A 20140-nucleotide genomic window follows, 5' to 3' on the forward strand; every position below is an offset into this window, starting at 1 on the left:
CCTCAGTTTCTAGTCACTTTTGGAAATTGCCTATTAATCATCTTAAAGCTATTAGAGACCTTTGGAACAACAAATTTTAAAAGTCATCTGGTGAGTTTATCTTAAACTCTGAACAAAAGAAAAATTATAAGCTTAGGAACTTAAAATATTTCAAATAAACAGCAGAAAGTTATAAACAGATTAAGGGTGCAGACAAATTTGGAATATTAACTTTTACTGTAAGATTTTGGAATTAACTATAAAAATAAATAGCTTCTCATGGGAAACAGACTTATTCTGGCTATCCTAGCTATTGTAAGTCATAACAAAAATAAGTCATTTGATGATTTTAGAAACTGGACACTAGAGGGGACTAAAGATTCCAAGCAGAAGGGAAGAAAAAAAATACAAGCCTGCTCTTGATGTTGGTTAATACTGGGATTTATAAATAACACAATACGTTATAACATCGGAAACATTAAAGGAGATCTTTGAAGAATGGAGCCAGAAATTAATAACTACAATATCAACACTGCCAGTAATGATATCTGCTTCTCTGGATAGACTATGACCAGAAGTTGTTAATGAATGTTCCAGGTGTGGAACAAATTTTATCTGACAAGACAGAGAAAGTACCAAAAGTGGAACTACAAATGACAGGCCAAGAGAATAATTTGGAAAAGGACATTTTACTGGATATACAAAAGAAACTGGCTGAAGTTTTAAAAATTAAAAGGGAAATGCAAAATGCAAACCAAGAGAATGACCTGGAAAATGTTTTCTTATTGGATCTACAAAAGAGGCTTCTTCTTAAAGCCTTGAAGAAATTTGTGAGATGGGGTAAAAAAGAATTGAAGAGAAATCAAATCCTAAAACAATATTTGACTGAGTTAAAGAATAAGACTGTTAAAAGTAAAAGGAAGGAATATAGTTGGTTTATTTCATCAAGGTTAAAATAAGACTTTTTTTTTTTTTTTTTTGCAAAGTTCTGGCAACCCTTTATGGACTTTTTGCTGACACCAGGATTTAAAAGTTGATGTTTTATGGATTTGCTTATATATAATGGATAGATAAGCCAGTTTGGTGTAGTGATTAAGGCACCGGGCTAGAAACCGGGAGACTGAGTTCTAGTCCCACCTTTGGCACAAAGCCAGCTGGCTGACCTTGGGCCAGTCCCTCTTTCTCAGCCCTAGGAAGGAGGCAATGGCAAACCACTTCTGAAAAACCTTGCCAAGAAAACTGCAGGGACTTCTCCAGGCAGTCTTCAAGAATCGGACACTAATGAATGGATTTTTAAAAAAGGGGATGGGTTATGGGATGAAGAGATATCTGTTTGTAACCTTATAGGGGTGAAAAGTTACTAAATTTGTCTATACTTGTGATGAAGGTTGGAAGTCATTTCTCTATATATTTACTTTTCTTCTTCATTTTTTCTTGCACATTTTATTCTTTTTTTCCCCTATTCTCTTTCAAGTTTGTTGTTTATTCGTTCAGTCGCTTCCGACTCTTTGTGACTTCATGGACCAGTCCACGCCAGAGCTTCCTGTCGGTCGTCACCACCCCCAGCTCCCCCACTTTCAAGTTTAGTCTGTATTATTATTGAAATCAAAATTCTTAATAAGAATTCTATTTTTAAAAATACCATACAGCCTAGGCATATTTTTAGAAATATAATTCTGTAACTATGTATGTCTTCCACAAATGCATGATATACCCGAAAACACATATTTAATCTTAGGAAAGATAGAAGAAAAAATACATCTTGCTGCTCAACCAGCTAGTTGTCTGTTATTGATCTGGCTTCCCTACCTCTTCCGTTCCAGCTGTGGTGTATCCAAAGTTGTTTGTTGGTTCATTGCTTTAATCCAATAAATGAGAGCTTGAAAGACATATGCTACATGTTTCAATGAGCAGACATCCAAAACTGGAAGAACATCAGAATGCTCATCATTGTGAGAACGCATCAAGGAGAGGGCGTAATTCAAGAAATCTCCCCTTGCAGACATCATCCCCTGTCGAGCACTGAGCAGTGTAGCACGTCTGCAATTATAAGGAAGTATCACACATACAACAATTGCCGAACTAAAAAAAATGCCTGGTTAAGTAAGCCTAAGATATTATCACTTAGTTTGTATATATCATGTATATATGACTGTTACCAATCGAGGTGAACATTTGTAGCTCAGGGTTGAACTGTGGAGTCCTTGGTGCTCTCTGAGGCTTGTTGTTTTCTTGCAGACTTTTCATTGCTAGTCTGGCAATGAAACGTCTGCAAGAAAACAACAAGCCTCAGAGAGCACCAAGGACTCCTCAATATGACTGTTATACTACACTAATAAAAATTATACTTCTGAATGTAGATTGCTACACTGAATTTTTTGGCACAAGCATATTACTTATGGGAGATATTTTTAACATAAAATTGTTAACATACCTTCTACCCTCCAAAGTTCTTAGGCTAGCTTCTTCACGTGCTGTCATCCTCTCTCTTCTGGTTGAGTTCTGTGATGCATGAAGAGGATGGTTTGGATGGCCAGGATCTCCAGCAGAGGCAAGTGCAGAACCGTAACGCAGCTGAGCTTCAGTGGAGTCCATAATGCTCACCATCCAGTTCCAAGTGGGAATCAGTTTGTCCTCAACATAATTCTAAATAAAATATTATTAGCCATTTGTTACATACAAACAATACAGAGATGAACTTTGATGGATGTAATTTTTCCCAGTATACATACAATCTTTTACATTTCTGGAAGTGCTGGACCTCTTCTCAGATTTTCCTTTGACTAACATTCTGATTTACAAGCAGTCATTTATCTTATTTTTGGCCAATCAAGAACACAGATATTGGAGAGGAATGTAAGGAATCCCTAACTGAAGTCTAAATTGGACCCCAGAACCATTCTGAAATCCCACTCCAGGTTTTCAGTTCCCTTCCTCCATCCCAGACAGACACAAGTGTAAGCCCTCCAGCTATGATTTGCAGCTTTACCCTTTGAAATGCATCAATGAATGCAAAGTAGCAAAATAAGAACAATGGCTGGAAATGTTTATTAAGCATTCTTTGTTATGCATCTGACTGAAGAAGTTTTCAAAATAGGCTTGCGAAACTATCTGGAGAATGTGGGGGGGGCGGGGTACTGAAATAAACCAAGTAAATTTCACATGCTAGAGAGCAGAGCCTGGTGCAAGGAACATCTTGTTAATTATGAGAAGCATCTTTAGCAGACTGCTTGGATGTCTCCCTATCAGCATCTCTATTTTCCTCAGCACAGTAGAAGACCATGGAGTCCTGCAATTATTTATATCAGTCTGCCTTTGATTTCTCTCATCCTGTGCCATTTTGCAGAGCTGAAAAGTGGGAGACAGAGATACCTTGTGGTTATTTGAATGAGACAAATGAATAGGTGTGTGGGAAGGCTGAGGTTCATGCATTGTGTGCATGTTTGGATTTGGCCATATCCATTGGTGGTATATGGATCCAACTTATTTTGGCAGAGCTTGAGAGCACCTTAAAAAAAACTTCAGGAATTTCTCAGCTATAATGCAGGGAAGAAATTCCTCCCATTAGACCAAAACAAAGCAGATGCATATAGAGTAAATAAGGGGAAAAAAAGAGTAAGTAAGTAAATAGATACTGACCAAATAAGTAACTATTTAATTATGACAAAAAGAGTGATGAGTTTGAACGGGAAAAGGGCAGATTTTCATTTTTTAAAAAATATAGCTAGAAATCAGCACACTGCATTGTACCTGTAAATTTACGGCATCGTGGTACGTCAGCTTCACTGCAGCTGGGATCTGGGAGTATACTAAGTGATTGTACTTGGGAATTAGTCCCATAAGATCAGATATTTGTCGTATCACAATGCTGTATGCCCTCGCCAAACTGCTTGCTGATGTTAGATAGCTGCTAGCATTGCTCGCCTCAAGAGCTGCGGCTGCGGCTGCTGCGCTTGTGCTGATGGTTCCACTCCGACGCAGGTTGGATGGATCAATATAAATTAAGCCTGCTGAACTTGCTAAAGGGAGGAAAAAAAGAACATTCTGGGAGGAAGAGGTAGACAAAAGCAGGCTCAAGTATTTATCCCAAAGCACAACCTCCATCTGTGTCCCGCTTGTAAGTGGCTTAAGCAAGAGAAAGTACCACATGACAGGTAAAAGACAAGTCTGCAGGATCACACTGTGCACAAATTTGCATCTACTTTGACACACACACACACACACACACATCTAGTAAATCAGAACAAGTCAGACTAGGAATTAAAAACAATCACTTTTGAAATACCTGCTGGAGCAGAGGTACTAGATGGTGCAGTGCTAGTGGTCCTCTGATTCTGGGTGTTGCGTACAGCCCATTGCATGGAGCGGGGTGCCTGGGCTGCGCCATTTGCATGAGAGCTGCTTGTGGTTCGCTCCAGTGGCTCATCCAGCATGAAGGTCTCTTGCTCTATATCGTCACTCTGGCTGCTACTGCTGTCTGAATCACTGGTGTCATTTGACTGAGAGTCATCCTCAGAAAAAAAAGCTGGTACACTACTAGCTCCTATGGAAAAAACATATATCCAGAAGGTGGTTGTTTCACATTTTTTTGAAGGAGCAAATCTACTAAGGGCAATTTAATGGCTCTTTAAAGCAAAGATGGGCAACTCATGGCCCTCCAATTGAACTGCAACCCCCACTAGCCTTGGTAAGTATTTTCAGTGTTGAGAGGTCACTGGAGGTACAGCCCAACATCAGGAGAATTACACATTGCCCAACCTGATTTAAAGTGATGCAGTCTCACTTGCTTTAATTAGATTAGCCTTGCTTAGAAAACTGGAAATTCCTACTTCCAGCATATATAATGAAGTCTCTATTTTAAAAAATTTAACAACAAACAAAACTCTATTTTACATATCTTACCATGTACTCCATTCACAAAATTTATTTTTGCATTAATATTCAATTTTCTAGTATAAGGAGTCCTTAAGGCATCTTTATACCCTAGATAATATTTAGAAAAAATATCTCTCCACTTTTCAAACAATCTCTCAAACTTAAAGCAACTCTTATTCTGATTTCTTTTTATTGCACTGTAATGGGTTATCCCAGGGAAATGAAGGCTGACAAAAAGCATGTTACCTGCTTCTGATCCTGCCGTAGCTGCAGTGACAACACTTCTGCGTCCACTAGCATTATCCTGGTTGCTATGGTTACTCTCACTGTCACTCTCAGTTTCTGCGGCTGCTAGTAAATCCAACTCCATATCGCTTCCTAATGGTAAGTATAATGAAATGGATGCAACTATTTTAACACTGTATTTTAGATTACAGAATATTTCAGATTCTTCACAAAACTAATTTAAATCTCACCCACTATTTACCATTACAGTGGAAATCTGCATTAATTCTTTCACTATGTTCCTGCTTGTAACAAAAAACGAGTTCTCTTAGCCCTACCTGAACAGGCTGGGGATGTGCTCTGTGGTAAATATGATCCTTTTCAATGCTTCTGATAGATATACAAGTTGCATTAATATTATTTTTACTATTTTTGTGGAGAAATAAGTTGAGTTATGCACTTTCTTGCATTAAAATAAAGGATATACATTTTGCAATCCTTTATGAAGAACTGAAATCAATATGAAAGGTCAGTAGTTGTTATAATGGAACTAAGGATAATTTATGCTCCACCTTAAGACCAGACTTGCTAGAAAGTAAAACTCAATGAAAATTTTAGGGCATTCTTTGAGTAAGCATGAATGGGCCATATTTAGGCCCAGTCTCAACCACAGACAGTGATAAAGCATACCATCTTCATCATGTTCATCATGCTGGCCTTCTGCTTCTGCATTTTCCTCGCCATGTTCTTCTTGTTCATCATGGTGATCTTCTTCTCCTGCAACTCCTTCAACTACTTCAACCTGACATGAAAGATTATTATATCAAGTCACACATACTATGACCTTCAACGACTTACTGTATATATAAAACTGAACTTTATGGATATTTTATAGATGTGCTTTTTATTATGTTCAAGAATTGCCAAAGCAGAATTCCCCAAAGCAAATGAAAATGAAACATAGACAATAGATCATACTCTTCTCTAAGAGTCCAGGATATTTTGAGGTCAACATGACATTGTTTCTAGTATTTTATATTGCTCTCTACAAATTTATATCTGTTTCTGAAGCACAGATAAAAGTGTGTATGCTTACAATATTCACTTTATTCTAAACCAATACCTATTTTGAAATACACAATGTATTGAAAAAAATTACGATAATAACCTCTTCCACATCTGCTGACACAATATCATCTTGTTCTTCCTCTCTGCCACGAACTGGCTGAGACTGACTGATCCGTCTTTGCTGTGGATTCCTAATGATATAGGAGGACTGTGACTGACTGGAACTGAAAAGAAAAGAGAGAATACCTTTTAAAAATAAAAAAGTAAAGCAATATTCATAAAAATATTTTTAATCTCAAAAATGAAACAGAATAATTAATAGATGCTCTACCTAATTTACTTCATATGCTTTACACACAACTCTGGGCAGTTAACAAACAACAGGAAACAAATAGGAAAACAAATTTTAAAAAATTAAAACCAACCCAGCGCTCTTAGAGTCACTCTGCAATCATCTAACCAAAACCAAGATGGGTTGGCCCCACAACTCTGCTCCAGGGGAAGCACCCAGGTCTTCACTGCCTTAGCAAAGGCCAGAAAGGTCGGAGTCAGAGACGTATAATCATTTAATCTCCAAAGAGTCTGCTTCTTCAGTTTAGTATTAGATTGCAATCATTCACTGGTTCTCAAACTGGATTAGGGGTCAAATTAGGGGTCTCAAACTGGATTAGTGAGCAACTTTGATGGGATAGAGGGTTGCAAATTATTTTTGGTAGTCTGATCATTTCCAGCTACGTTCAATCTGCTTACGCCACCCTGTTTCCAACAACTAGCGACTGCTCCTTCATCCCTCCCAGTGCCCTCACTGTGAAGCCACAATGAGTCAGCCAGGGCTGGAGCACTGCCCCAGTCCTGGGCTGGAAGTAGGGTATCCCAACATATGGTAAACATGAGTCACCCAAGCTGCATGCTTCTCTTTGGCCCTCCTCCTTTGCAAACAAGAATAGGAAGGAGAACAAAGACCGCTGCTCTTTGGTTTTCACTGCTTTGTATGTTTCACACCTGGACTGTGGGACTTGCCTTGTAGGAACAACCCACCAACGGAACTGACTCCTCACACTCCTCCAAGCTACACTGGGGTTCATTTCACCAAGATAAGGCCCCACTGGGAAATTGAGGGAAATGATCCAAAGCTACTTACAGTGTTGCTGAACTACCCTACCCAGCACCCCTCACCCTTGGTTAGACTGTCTGAGGCTACCTGAAGTTGCAATTCAGTATATATTTTAGATTAACATTAAATTATTAAAAGTAGCATATTTTTTTCTTGCCCAATGCTAACATCAGTGAAATTGTTAATGTTATTCATGGGGAACCTTGAGAGAAGAGCAATGACAAATGTCGATAAAATAGTTAAGAGCAGAGACATCACACTGACAGCAAAGGCCCGCATAGTTAAAGCAATGGTGTTCCCTGTAGTAACATATGGCTGCGAGAGCTGGACCATAAGGAAGGCTGAGAGAAGGAAGATTGATGCTTTGGAACTGTGGTGTTGGAGGAAAATTCTAAGAGTGCCTTGGACTGCCAGAAGATCAAACCAGTCCATTCTCCAGGAAATAAAGCCAGACTGCTCACTTGAGGGAATGATATTAAAGGCAAAACTGAAATACTTTGGCCACATAATGAGAAGACAGGACACCCTGGAGAAGATGCTGATGCTAGGGAGAGTGGAGGGCAAAAGGAAGAGGGGCCGACCAAGGGCAAGGTGGGTGGATGATATTCTAGAGGTGACGGACTCGTCCCTGGGGGAGCTGGGGGTGTTGACGACCGACAGGAAGCTCTGGCGTGGGCTGGTCCATGAAGTCACGAAGAGTTGGAAGCGACTAAACGAATAAACATTCATGGGGAAAGGGGGGGTGTCACACAAATTTGTTTATAATTTGAGAGGGTCATGGCACCACAAAGTTTGGGATTTCCTGCAAACATTAGTTTTATTGAATATCAATTTTAATTTTCATCTATCACTCTGGCTCACTTAAAAATCAAAAATATTATGCTGTGATCCTTAGATAATGCTGAACACTATGCTCCCCTTCTAAAATATATGGAAAAGCCATATCATTCTGGACTGTTTTCATTTATATCACATTGGTGAACCAAGTCTTTGTTTGTCTGTATATGATTACACTTTTTGGGGGGTGTATTTGTCACTTTGAAGTAAACTTACCTGCACCAAAGACAACCTGGTAAAGTGCATATGGTATCGCATTTAGAAGAATGTAATCATAATAAGCTACACGCTGGACATTACCTGCTGGACTGGTCAGAAGATGGCCGTGGAGGAAGAGGTTCTACTGAGAACAGCTCTTCACTGCCTTGCATGGCATCTATACTTGTGCTTGCCAATGTAAAAGGTGCTGTAGGACGTGCAATACCCATCCTAACTGGGATAATGAGGGACTCTGCTACATTGCATAATTCCTCTACAGCATAAGGTAATAAAGCTTGGAATACACGCTTACATTTTCCAATTGGCTGAGGAATAAAGTTGCTGGAAAAGAGATGGGAAAGGGAAATTGAAAGAATCTATGAATTCAGAAAGGGTCAAAATACACAAAACATACAAATCAAGACTGTTCTTATATAATGCTTTTGCTATCCATGTAATCACAGCAATTCCTCTTCTCCTTACATTCAGTCCCACGGTCAAGCTGTATCTCTTCCCACAATGCTGCAAAAAAAAATCCTTTTGAAGAAAAAGTGTGTCAATGTCCTGATCATCTCTCACACTGACTATTACATTGTTCTCACATTACCTAGAACTAATTACTATCTAGCATTCTGTTGCCCAAATTATTCACTTCTATCATTGCACTGATTAAAAAAATATCTCCCTCCTTAAATTCTGGCTTCCTGCTCACTCCAGTGTGACCTCATTCTTATTTAAATCCCTCTATGACTTTGCTCCATCTCCTTTTCGTCACTGCTATATCTTGATAGATCACTCTATCATGTTGTTTGCTCCTCCAAACCCATTATTCTTCCTCACAACAGCCCTTCATTATTCACTTGCTGATTTCCAATAAACCAGCATTTCATTCTCTTGCTCTTATCTTCCAAACTCTTGTAAAACCCACCTTTACATCTTTTGCAATGTTGTTGTTGTTGTTGTTGTTGTTGTTATTATTTTGTTAGTAGCTAAATCTCGGCATGTAGCACTGAAACAATTGCTTACTCTGTACCAGATTACCTTTGTTCTATTTTTCTTCAATAGTAAATTTTCGATTTTAAAGTCCCAGGAACCTATCTGTCCTACTACGCTCTTTAAAACACCATGCATAATGATTATCACTACAATACAGAAACGGTACGAATAGCAAAACATTTAAATGGAATATGCCTTCCTTTCTTAATTCAAGCCTATGGAGTGGCTTGTTCAGCTCTTGTGAGAAGATGGATAGTTCCTTCAATGAACATACCCACAGAACTGACAAATATTAAAAGTACTATTATATTGTTTTAACTTAAAAATTAATTAAATGTAAATAGGAACTAACCAGGCAACATATGCCGATAGACATGATGCTAAACTATTTCCGTAAATAAACACTTCAATACGCAGTCTTTAGAACAGTAAGGATTAGAGGCATGTTACATTTCCATCTAACTTATTCAACCAGAAGAGCAGTCAGGCTGACAGCTTAAAGCTAACAGGAATGATTACTTTATTATCTTAACTGCTCCCATTTTCAGAACAGCCTACTGAGTCATTCTGAGTTTTCCATGTGGAAGGGACATTTATTTGCAAAACACAGATGGCCATTATCCGTTCTTTTATACTGAACTGAAACTTGAAGTTCATATTAAAAAAACTATGTGGATGTATACATAATTTAAAAATACAGTAGCAGTATTCTTCCCCATATTCCCAATGTTAATTTAAGTAAAGCTAAAAAACTTACTTTTTCTTTTTTGAAGAAGCCATTTCCACACTAAGAATTACAAAAACTCTAGCTACAGAACGCAGAAATCGCATTGTCACAGAAATTGCTTCTTCTCTGCGACCTGGAGTGTATTTGTTTTGCAATTCCTTTACAAGAGTCCCCAGCAAAGTATCTAAAAGCTGAAGAAAACAATTGTCATACCACAGCTTAGATCTGCAAATTATAATACAAGTTTCTAGCTGGGAAAAAAAAATTGGCATATATACCAAAAAAAGAAACACGTGCCTTACCAAAATATCTGCTGTACATTTCACAATGAGACAATGTGTAAAACAATCCAGTCGAATAGTACCACTTTGCTGATTAAGATAAACTTGTTCTTCAGGCAAAAGATGACCAATCCTACTGCTTGCACTAAGACTTGGAAAAAAGCAAAAGGAAGAAGAAGAAAATAAAATGTAGTTGCATGTCTATGATACAAAGCAAATTTTCAAATGTAAGTAACTGAAACATGCTAATCTATACACACGGGTCTTTGTTCTCCTGTGAGCCAAACATGATCATAGATTTCAATGCATTCCAGTCTTGTAAAACACGTTCCAAGGCAAGCTGTGCAAATCGTGGTGGTTCTAAATCATGATCAGGCATATCTGAATCTAAAATACAAGTAAAGGAAGATTTCAACAGTTTTTCCAGAATGGAATATTGATTATTTGCCATAATCAGACATGGCTATGTCAACATGCCTGAAGATCTCAGGGAAATGGAAACTTGTTGAGATGGCTACATTGTTTGTAACATCAAAGATACTCTCTCCTAGTCTTTTTTAATAATATTGCTGCTTTTATTCTGGATTTTAAAAAATTGTTTGCTTTTTATGGTTTGCTTTTATTGTACGCCACCCAGAGTCATGCTTGTGAGATATTCAGCTATATAAACATAAGGAATAAATGTGAGGAATAAAGTTTCTTCCAGTTTGGTAAAACAGAAGCTTGCAAGTATAGGTTGAACTGCTCAGAAAGTCAGGAAAGTTATATTATTAAATCTGCTGCTACATCCTCTCATACCCTACCCTTCTATTTTTACCCACTGTTAGGTTGAGAGTCTGAAGAAGCCACTATAAAGTAATTTGAGACAAAAAAAATATTACCCTATTTCCTTAAGAGGATAGCAAAAACACTTAATTAGTGGAAATAGGGTATTGGTTTGATGCCTCCCTTGCCCCAATCCAGAAGGAGCCTTTCCAATAAGTGACCAACATTCTATTCTGTTTGGACTTAGAGGCATCTAAGTATAGGATATGCATATGCTCATTCATGTAGGATGGGAGCAAACTGCTGAATCTTTTAAACAAGCACAGAAACCTCTGATATGGTGCTTTGTTATACAAAAGCTGAGAAGCCATTATGAAAGAATTCCAGTGACTGCTGTGTATAAACACAAACTTCATTCCTAGCAATCAAATTTCTATTTCTTGCCAGCTCTACATAACAGGCTAGAAGCTATTCTATTTTGGCCAAGAAATAGAATTTCCATCTGTTTTTGATTTAGTATCAGATTGTTTACTTTTGACTGTGTAAGAATCAACTTTTACTAGGCCTTAAGAAATGTATGAATATCATAAAATATAAGCCATTTGGATGAAGACACTTCAGTATAACTGCCTCTTCCCAGTTAGAATGTGCTGGGTCTTTGGCTGTGGCTGAAGAACCAACAGCTGAGTTGTTTGCTGCTTGTCTGACCAGTTTGATATGGTGACTGGAGTGGTCTGTAGAAGGTCTTAGGATAGACTGTTTCTCCATTTAGCCATCAGGAAAGCATCCAGGACTATGACAGAGGGACAAACATGTAGCAGGAAGGTCCCATGCCACCCACAAGCATCAATTCTGTGGCTCCGAAAAGAGCATCTCTTTTGCATTTTGAGGGTTGGGGAGTTAAAGAACAAAATAGATGCCTTAAGTATTGCAGGTGCTTAGGCTTTCCATTTCACATCTTAAAATTCCTTCAACCTCTCCAAAGTGGAGGCTGATCCTATCAATTTGGAGTGGACCCCTCAAAAAAAATGGTTCATCTTACAGAAGCTGGGTAGTGCTAGACTAGAAAGATGATAGAAGAAGGAAATATTAAGATTAGAAAGGGTGGAAATACAGCATAAAAAACAACTAAGGGTCATTCTAAGGGTAAAGCATAAAAAACAACTAAGGGTCATTTTCCTGCCTAACTAAGGCAGGAAAAGAATGGAAAGAGAAGCCAGGGACAGGTAATATAAGAGTATTTCTATTATACATTATTCCTCCTCTTATGTGTGCTGGAAGAGCTTAATAGGGAAGATTGTTAAGACTCAAGCTATAACAGAAAATCTTGTAAGTGATTTAAGGGCCTACCTTCAGGGTTTGCAGTTTTACGATTACGATCTTCTCTAATTCTTGGTGGCCGGTACTGGCAGTGTTCTACCGTTTGTCGCGCAACTGTCTGTACTAAGAACAACAGGAGATGTTCCCCCCTAGAACACAGAGAGAGGTGTAAAAAAAGACCGCTCTGGATTTCTCAGATCTCTTTCTCCCATTTGCAAAAAACAGACAGACACTTGCCTACTATTTGGCATGGTAACAAGATTTGTAGTAGTAAGCAGCCGGAAAAGCAGATCAAGACGGGCAGATTTCTGTCCTGCAATTAGTGTTTTGCACTTGCACTTCTCCCAGCAGTCACAGTATGCTGTAGGTGATGTGCGTTTAAGCCTGAAAGAGAGGTAATTTATAATTATGTAACATCAATTTTCATATCAATGTGAAATATAGGTAGATCTAGAAATGTGAACTTTATGACTGCTGCTTCCCAAATGGTCCTTTATAAAAGACTGTATTAATTTAAGAATAACAACTTCGAAAAAGCTTCCTCCTAAGAGAGACTATTGCTTGTAACTAGCAGATGTTGCTGAGAAGGAAAACTTTCACACCCCCATGCCTAAACAGGAAGCAGCATCTAGCCAACCATGGCTCATCTAAAAAAGCAACAACAACCAAGCAGGATCAGTTGATATTTGGATGGAAGACTATCAAGTGACACCATGCTATAGGCTTGACTGGGAAGTTGGAAAAACATCCCAGGAAGTGGCCGTGGCAAGCTATCATGCTGTTGCTAAGAAAAGTAAATGGCGAAGGCCATGTAGTCAATTGGAGTCAAGCTTGACTTGAGTGAATCTTCACTTTCTCATCCCAATAGAAGTAGGCTCCACATCTTCAATTTCAACTTTTCTGTATTATGTCTCCGTAATAGGTATGTAAGAACAATTAAGTATCATTCTCAAATAACATTTCTGAACAGACCACTACACATAATTCATTGCAATAAACATAACATACTTGCAATCATGGCCTTTATGGCATACTCGTGCACATTCTGTGCAACAGCACAGAGATTCCAGTAAACCACATGTTCGGCATTCAAATATATCCTAAAAAAAAAAGTGGGGGGGGCACATTTTAGAAAGTCCTCTCTTTGTGTGTGTGTGTGTGTCTGTGTGTGTGTGTGAGATATATACTGGATGTTTGGCATAAATTATGGCTTCCCTTCCTTTTTTTCATTTTGTAGAATGAACCATAATAGCCAACTAATGGAAAAAGTGCATTTATAGCAGTAACTACCTTAAGGATTTAGAAACAATATTAAGACTTGTGTGACCACTTCCAGACACATTTTCTAAAACTATGCTAATTTCAGCACTGTTCACTTTCTCAATGTTACCCAAGATTAGAGTTTCAAAAGCATTCCAAAGCAGATCCTGATATATGCAGGGCTAAACATCTCAGGTTCATATTCATATCAATATTTATAGGCAAAAGTATCTCAAAGGATATGGTGACTGTGGGACAAATCCTTTCAAATGTAGGAGTTCTTTATGCTCCTTTGGGTAACCACCATTCATTAACAGTTTCTGAATCTGGTGTTGAACTGCTATATACAAATAATTTTCCTGGATTTAATATTAAACTTATCCTCCCCAAGAAAATATTATATAAATTGCTCAAATCAGTTCATTCCGAAAACTGTGTGGAAAACAAATTACTGGAAGAGAGGATCACTAAATTAAAATTGACAAGATAATAATATATGAATGTTTACTTTGTAATAAATCCTAACCTATTGCTAATCTGTTAAAATAAATTGTTCAAGTTCAGGCTAAATGTTTATAAATCATAATTAAGACTACAGTCCTGTACAAGTCTATCCAAAGGTAACAACCACTGAATAGATGCATTCTAAAAAATTGTTCAATCTTATACACCCTTATCTTATTCTCAGTTAAATGTGTATAGGATTACACTCTAAACTGTTTTATCTAAAAAAAGTTACTAATTACTTTTCAACAATGATTTCTAAAGATAACAGGAAATTTAACATACAAGCATTAAGACAGGGTAACATCTAAATTAACACTTTTCCCTTAAAATCAATAGCTGAATCTTGAATTAGTCATAATCTTAACTGAAATAAACTCATTGATTAATTCAATTTTTATTTATTGTAAGAATAATTACATCTTGATTTAGCCACTGAGATTCAATTCTAATTAACTAGCTCCATTGATCTCAAAAGGAACCAAGCTCAGCTGATTTAGTCTGCATGGAAAAGTGGAAAGACTGAAAGAAAAATAGCAATAATAAATCGAATATGGAATTTTTAAAAATAAACTGTAAACTTGGGACAGTAAAAATAGTTTAACCTGGCACCAAAACGAAAATGCCAAACAAGACTCCCAAAATTTACCTGATTTATATGTTCTGCACCAGTCCATGTAAAACTACAAGTATCGTTGCAACACAAAACATACAAAGGAGAGTCATCTGGATTTGTGCCAGTTGGACAAACCATTCCCATAAACACATCTTCCTCTTTTTCACTTGACATTGCCTCTGCTTTAAAAAGAAGGAGAGGGAAGAGGAAGGAGAGTTCCAAATTAAACATCAGGGCTAGGAGTTTAAAATAAAAATACAGGAAAGCTTAACACTCAGAAGCTCTGCAAAAGTAAAAAGGAAACATCATTTTACTTCAGTTATCTATTATACCATAGTTATACTAAATTCCTCCTAGTTGCAGGTTGTACTGTGATTATTTTTGTCTTTATTGAGAGCAACTGCTATAAACTCTCCTTTAATAACTATCTGAAACTGTTTTAAACTAACAGGATAAAACATAAATGAATAATGAAAATATAACCCACCGCATAAAGAGATGCTGGAGAAATAAATTATCTAAGGAAATTCCTTCAGCTGAATCACTCCCATTACGGAGAAGGGAATAATCCAAGTTATGGACAAGTAGCAAGGAAACTGCAATTTTCACTTAATTCCATATTTTGAAACAACATGCCAACTCCCCAAGGAAGAAAATGCTAACTCATTGGCAAAAATTAAAAACAACTGTTCATACCTTTGGCAACTTTCTGTGCAGTTTCTAAAATAGTAATTGCAGCAGGATATGCTCTGCCACTAACTGCAGACATAAACGGTGTCATGCCTCTTGCATCCCTACGAGCAATAATATATCCATATCATTTTCAAGGTATAACAACAATTTCAGGAAAGATTAAAAAATCAATGTGAAGTCATTAAAAAATAGCATACATTTTATCTGAACCCTGCTTTTCAAAAATGCATAGGAATATGAGGACAGATAGCTCCAACTTAGTTGCTTGCTTGAAAAAGCACAAATACAGCCAAATACAGACCATCTGGAGGAGGCAAATTATTCTACCTGCTTCACAAGAGTACGAAGCCAATGCATGAGTTAACAAGAGGGCCCTTACTTGGCTGACAGCAGTTCCCGGAGATATGGCTGTAAAACCGCACTGTCACACAACAGTTTCAATATGAAGTGAGCGTTGGCTTTCCTGTCTTTTGACTCCACTACAGAGGGTTCTGTAGAAGGACCTACAAATCAGAAAGCACTGATGAAAAATGAAATTTAAAAGCTGCTTTGTTGCTATGACAATTACGACTGATATTGCAGCTATATTTGAAATGCGATATGACAAAACTATGAATATTAGTGCAAATGAAAGGGCTGGAAATTTTGTATCTCAAAGCTGCATTTAAACAGACAATATATTTCAGTGCATGCAAACTACTCTAAAGCAATATAAAATCTATACACTTACAGATACACTTGCAAATGACAGTGGCTGGTACACTGGCGGAGTTCTTTAGATAAAAACATCTACACAATTTGTTTGCAAACGTATATATTCAAGCATATCAAATAACGTTCTCTCACCTGGTATGGTAGAAGTGCTTGGTCCTTGGCCGGTGCCAGTCGTTGCTGTGGTAAGAGATCCCACAGCAGGAGCCAGGATAAAATCAATGTCACCGTCTTTTAGCAAACAGAATAGCAGAATGTACATCAATAAATAAAACACATCCCTGGCAACAGGAACCCCCCATATTAACTAAAACAACATGCTTAAGCTTTCTTCTACCCAAAGGTTATTCAATAAGTCTAAGGGTAACTAGCAAACAGCAAGCGACAAACCTAAAATGAACAACAATTGCTAAAAACATGTAGGTAGTAATGTAACACTTCACTAAATGCTTCATGCAGTCAAATAGGTATTTATATACCTATTATGAGAGCCAGTTTGGGGCAGTGGTTAAGGCACCAGGCTAGAAACAGGAGACCATGAGTTCCAGTCCCGCCTTAGGCACAAAGCCAGTTGGGTGACCATGGGCCAGTCACTCCCTCTCAGCCCTAGGAAAGAGGCAATGGCAAACCACTTCCAAAAAACCTTGCCAAGAAACTGCAGGGACTTGTCCAGGCAATCTCCGAGAATTGGACACGACTGAACAGATAACCCCCCCCACCTATTATAGGTATTTAATGCTAGCTATATATGCCTTCAATATTTATATGACTCTTGTTACAGGATCATCTGATGTACCTCTGTTTTGATTCTGCAATTATGCAGAGGAACATCTCAAAATCTTACCAGGATCCATTGCTGGAGGATCAGGAACCCAGCTTGGAGGAGCTATGGGAGGAGAAACCGGATCCTGATGGTCACTAGAAGAAGCTCCAGCTTCATGTCTGCCCAAACCTGCTGCTCTCAAGGATCTTCTCATCATTTCTCTCAGTCGCAAACTAAGAGTAAAAAGAAAGTCATGAATAATGGTGCATTTTAAGGGGGAAAAAATTTTTTTTTTTACCAAGATTGTCTGTCAGTTAGTGACTTCATCTAAGTTCATACTTCTGTCATCAAGTTTGGTCTAGTGGTTAAGGGAACAGGATAGAAACCAGGAGACTGTGAGTTCTAATCCCGCCTTAGGCACAAAAGCCGGCTGGGTGACCTTGGGCCAGTCACACTCTCTCAGCCCAACTCACCTCACAGGGTTGTTGTTGTGGGGAAAAGAGGAGGAGGAAGGAGTATTAGGTATGTTCGCCACCTTGAGTTATTTATAAAATAATAAAGGCGGGATAAAAATATGAATGAATGAATGAACGAATGAATGAATGAATGAATGTATCTAGCCACCTTGCCTTCCATTAGCCTCTTCTTAGCAATTTTATTTCTAATTTCTCTAAAACTTTAGCATAATCAATAAAGCAAAACTAGATGTCTTTTTGGAATTCCCTTGCTCTGTTCATTATTCATCAGATGTCAGTAATGCTATCTTGAGGGCCCCTGCCTTTTCTGAATACAGCTTCTACATCTGGCAGTTCTTATGCAGCATATTGTTTAAATCTGGAGTACAAACACTTGAGTATTATCTTCTTATCTTAAGAAATACATGCAGTTGTTCAGTAGTCTAAGCATTCTTTATCACATACCTTTTGATCCTGGAATATAAATTGACATTTTCTAAACCCTTGGCCTATGCTGTATTTTCCATACTTGCTAACTAACTGCAAATAGCACTAACTGCATAATCTTGTAAGATTTAAACAGTTCAACTGGTATGTCATCAACACCTACAGCTTTACTGTTAGCAATACTTCCTACAATCTGTTTAAGTTTCTTTCCAGAACATTTGGCTGTCATTTAATTATCAATTTGCATAATCAATTTTTGGTGGGGTGCAGCGGGGGTAAAATTCTTCCATATATTTGCACCTTCTTTTATTTCTCTGGTAGAATGGTGCCATGTTTTTCATCATGCCCATCTTTTCATAAAAGTTTTTCTTGATTACTTTTCTTAAATAAATATCCTGTCCTTCCCAATTCTCTTTCTTTGCGCTGCCTATTTATTATTCATCCCTTCTAGCTCTTCTCATTTAGTTGGTCAAATTTTCCTCTATTTCTGTTGCCTTTTGGTTTCCATCTTTCTTTAGCTATTTTCAAAGCAGCAACAGCCATTTTATCTTCTTCTTTTGCCTTTTGTATTTTAGGTTGCTTCTGCTTGCTTTATCTTTAATGATATCACAAATTTCAGTCTGGAATTCCTCAGAAGCTATATTTATCAAATCTAGTCCTTTAATGATGTGGGATATTGCTGAAGTCGTATCTTGTTGGTCTGATGGTTTTGTTTTCTTTAGCTGAAGATGTAATTTTTTAAAAAGGAGTTCATGATCAGAGCCGCAGGCAGCATCAGATCTTGTTTTTGCTGACTGAATAGAACTTCTCCACTTTTTCTTGTAGAATATATACAGGTAATCCTTGTTTAGCAGCTGCCTTGTTTAGTAACCATTTGCAATTACCACAGTGATGAAAAAGTAATTTTACAACCCATCCTCGCATTTATGACCTTCACAGGTCTGTAAAGCAAAGGAAAGCTGAAATAAAATCATAAGCACAGTTGTGATTTCACTTAGCGATCACTTCACTTAACAACTGAGTTACTGGTCCCAATTGTGGTCACCAACCAAGGACTACTTGTAGTCAATTTTATTTCAGTGTTATGCATCTAGCTATATTCATGTGTTAATTCATCTTCTATTTACTTATATTTATATAAACAAATTTATTTATTATTATAAACACTGAATTATCTTAGCATATCTCTATCAGTCCATCTCCTGCTTCATTTTGTACATCAAAGCCAGCTGTTCTTAATACCTCAGATACCATTTCACTTCAGACTTTTGCATTATAGTCTCCTATAATTAGTAAGATATATTTTCTGTTGTTTTGTCAACAAGAGGTTGCAAGTTGTCATGCTTCCTCCGCTTCTGTGATTGACTTGATTCACTCTAACACTGACTTGTCTTGGACTTGAACTGAGCTCATTCTCTCATTTTTCAGTGTTCTATCCAAACACTAATTTGACACCCTTTCATGAAGAATGACAGCTACTCCATCTCTTCTATTATTTATTTTATCAATAATAGAAGCACCGATGCTCCTTAAAAGCAAATTGAAAACCACTTGGATCCATCTTTTTCTGGGTAGATTCTAGAAAGGTGTAAAATTTCTTTGCAGGCTATGTAAATCTTCCAGTCCATGACTTTCAAGAGTCAACTTGGCAGTTTCTGAAAGCCTCATCAAGAACATTTGGCTTTCAACTGTTCATCCAGAACCCCATGTCTGTACACCACAAACTACTTCCAGTGCAGAAAATTAACTTTTGGAAACCACTGAACTCTCCCCAGAACAGCATGGGTCCAAGAAGAAGTTCGGTATAGACTGGAGAGAAACAGAATGTTCTTGAATTTGCTAGAATTCCATTCCCAGATAAGCAAATTTTGCACATTGATATTACATTCAAGAGTACAGTTTACCCTGAAAGTTAAATGCTGTTTTATATATATTATTAATTATGATATTGAAACTAGCAGTTATAGCTGAATTCTGTACCACTGATTTCTTTACTGTAATGTCCTTTTGGAATGAAATCTTATGAAGACATTGGGATACACTGATTGGAATGGTCTAGTACTATCATTTCATTTATGAAAGGGGGTAGGGGTTCTTCTCCCTAAAATATACATATTGATATTTCCACTAAAAATTGTATAATGTATCTTTTTGTAACGATTAAGGGCCATTTTAAAATAATTAGAAAATTCTGTACTTAATATTGAACTATATTTAATTGGTATGTGCTTAATGTAATTTTACTAAGTAAATAATAACCTGTGGAGTCCTTGGTGCTCTCTGAGAAAAACCTGTTTTCTTGCAGA

The 20140-nt window shown here is 37.4% G+C and overlaps 1 protein-coding gene across 1 annotated transcript in view; it reads right to left on the minus strand.

Moving 5' to 3' along the window:
- Window positions 1-20140, minus strand: part of UBR5 (ubiquitin protein ligase E3 component n-recognin 5) — a 94621-nt gene that overhangs the window by 23519 nt on the left and 50962 nt on the right. The window contains exons 23-41 of the mRNA XM_063299562.1: window positions 17014-17165; window positions 16305-16400; window positions 15838-15961; window positions 15462-15559; window positions 14799-14947; window positions 13394-13485; window positions 12623-12769; window positions 12416-12534; window positions 10561-10687; window positions 10322-10451; window positions 10050-10210; window positions 8399-8638; window positions 6248-6371; window positions 5770-5881; window positions 5101-5232; window positions 4265-4522; window positions 3730-3998; window positions 2414-2625; window positions 1789-2019 (exon numbers count right to left, since the gene is read on the minus strand). Coding sequence (XP_063155632.1) covers window positions 1789-2019; window positions 2414-2625; window positions 3730-3998; window positions 4265-4522; window positions 5101-5232; window positions 5770-5881; window positions 6248-6371; window positions 8399-8638; window positions 10050-10210; window positions 10322-10451; window positions 10561-10687; window positions 12416-12534; window positions 12623-12769; window positions 13394-13485; window positions 14799-14947; window positions 15462-15559; window positions 15838-15961; window positions 16305-16400; window positions 17014-17165 — 2973 coding nt within the window. The remainder of the gene's footprint in view (window positions 1-1788; window positions 2020-2413; window positions 2626-3729; window positions 3999-4264; window positions 4523-5100; window positions 5233-5769; window positions 5882-6247; window positions 6372-8398; window positions 8639-10049; window positions 10211-10321; window positions 10452-10560; window positions 10688-12415; window positions 12535-12622; window positions 12770-13393; window positions 13486-14798; window positions 14948-15461; window positions 15560-15837; window positions 15962-16304; window positions 16401-17013; window positions 17166-20140) is intronic.

The sequence above is a fragment of the Candoia aspera genome, chromosome 3, assembly GCF_035149785.1.
Source record: "Candoia aspera isolate rCanAsp1 chromosome 3, rCanAsp1.hap2, whole genome shotgun sequence".
Lineage (NCBI taxonomy): Eukaryota > Metazoa > Chordata > Lepidosauria > Squamata > Boidae > Candoia > Candoia aspera.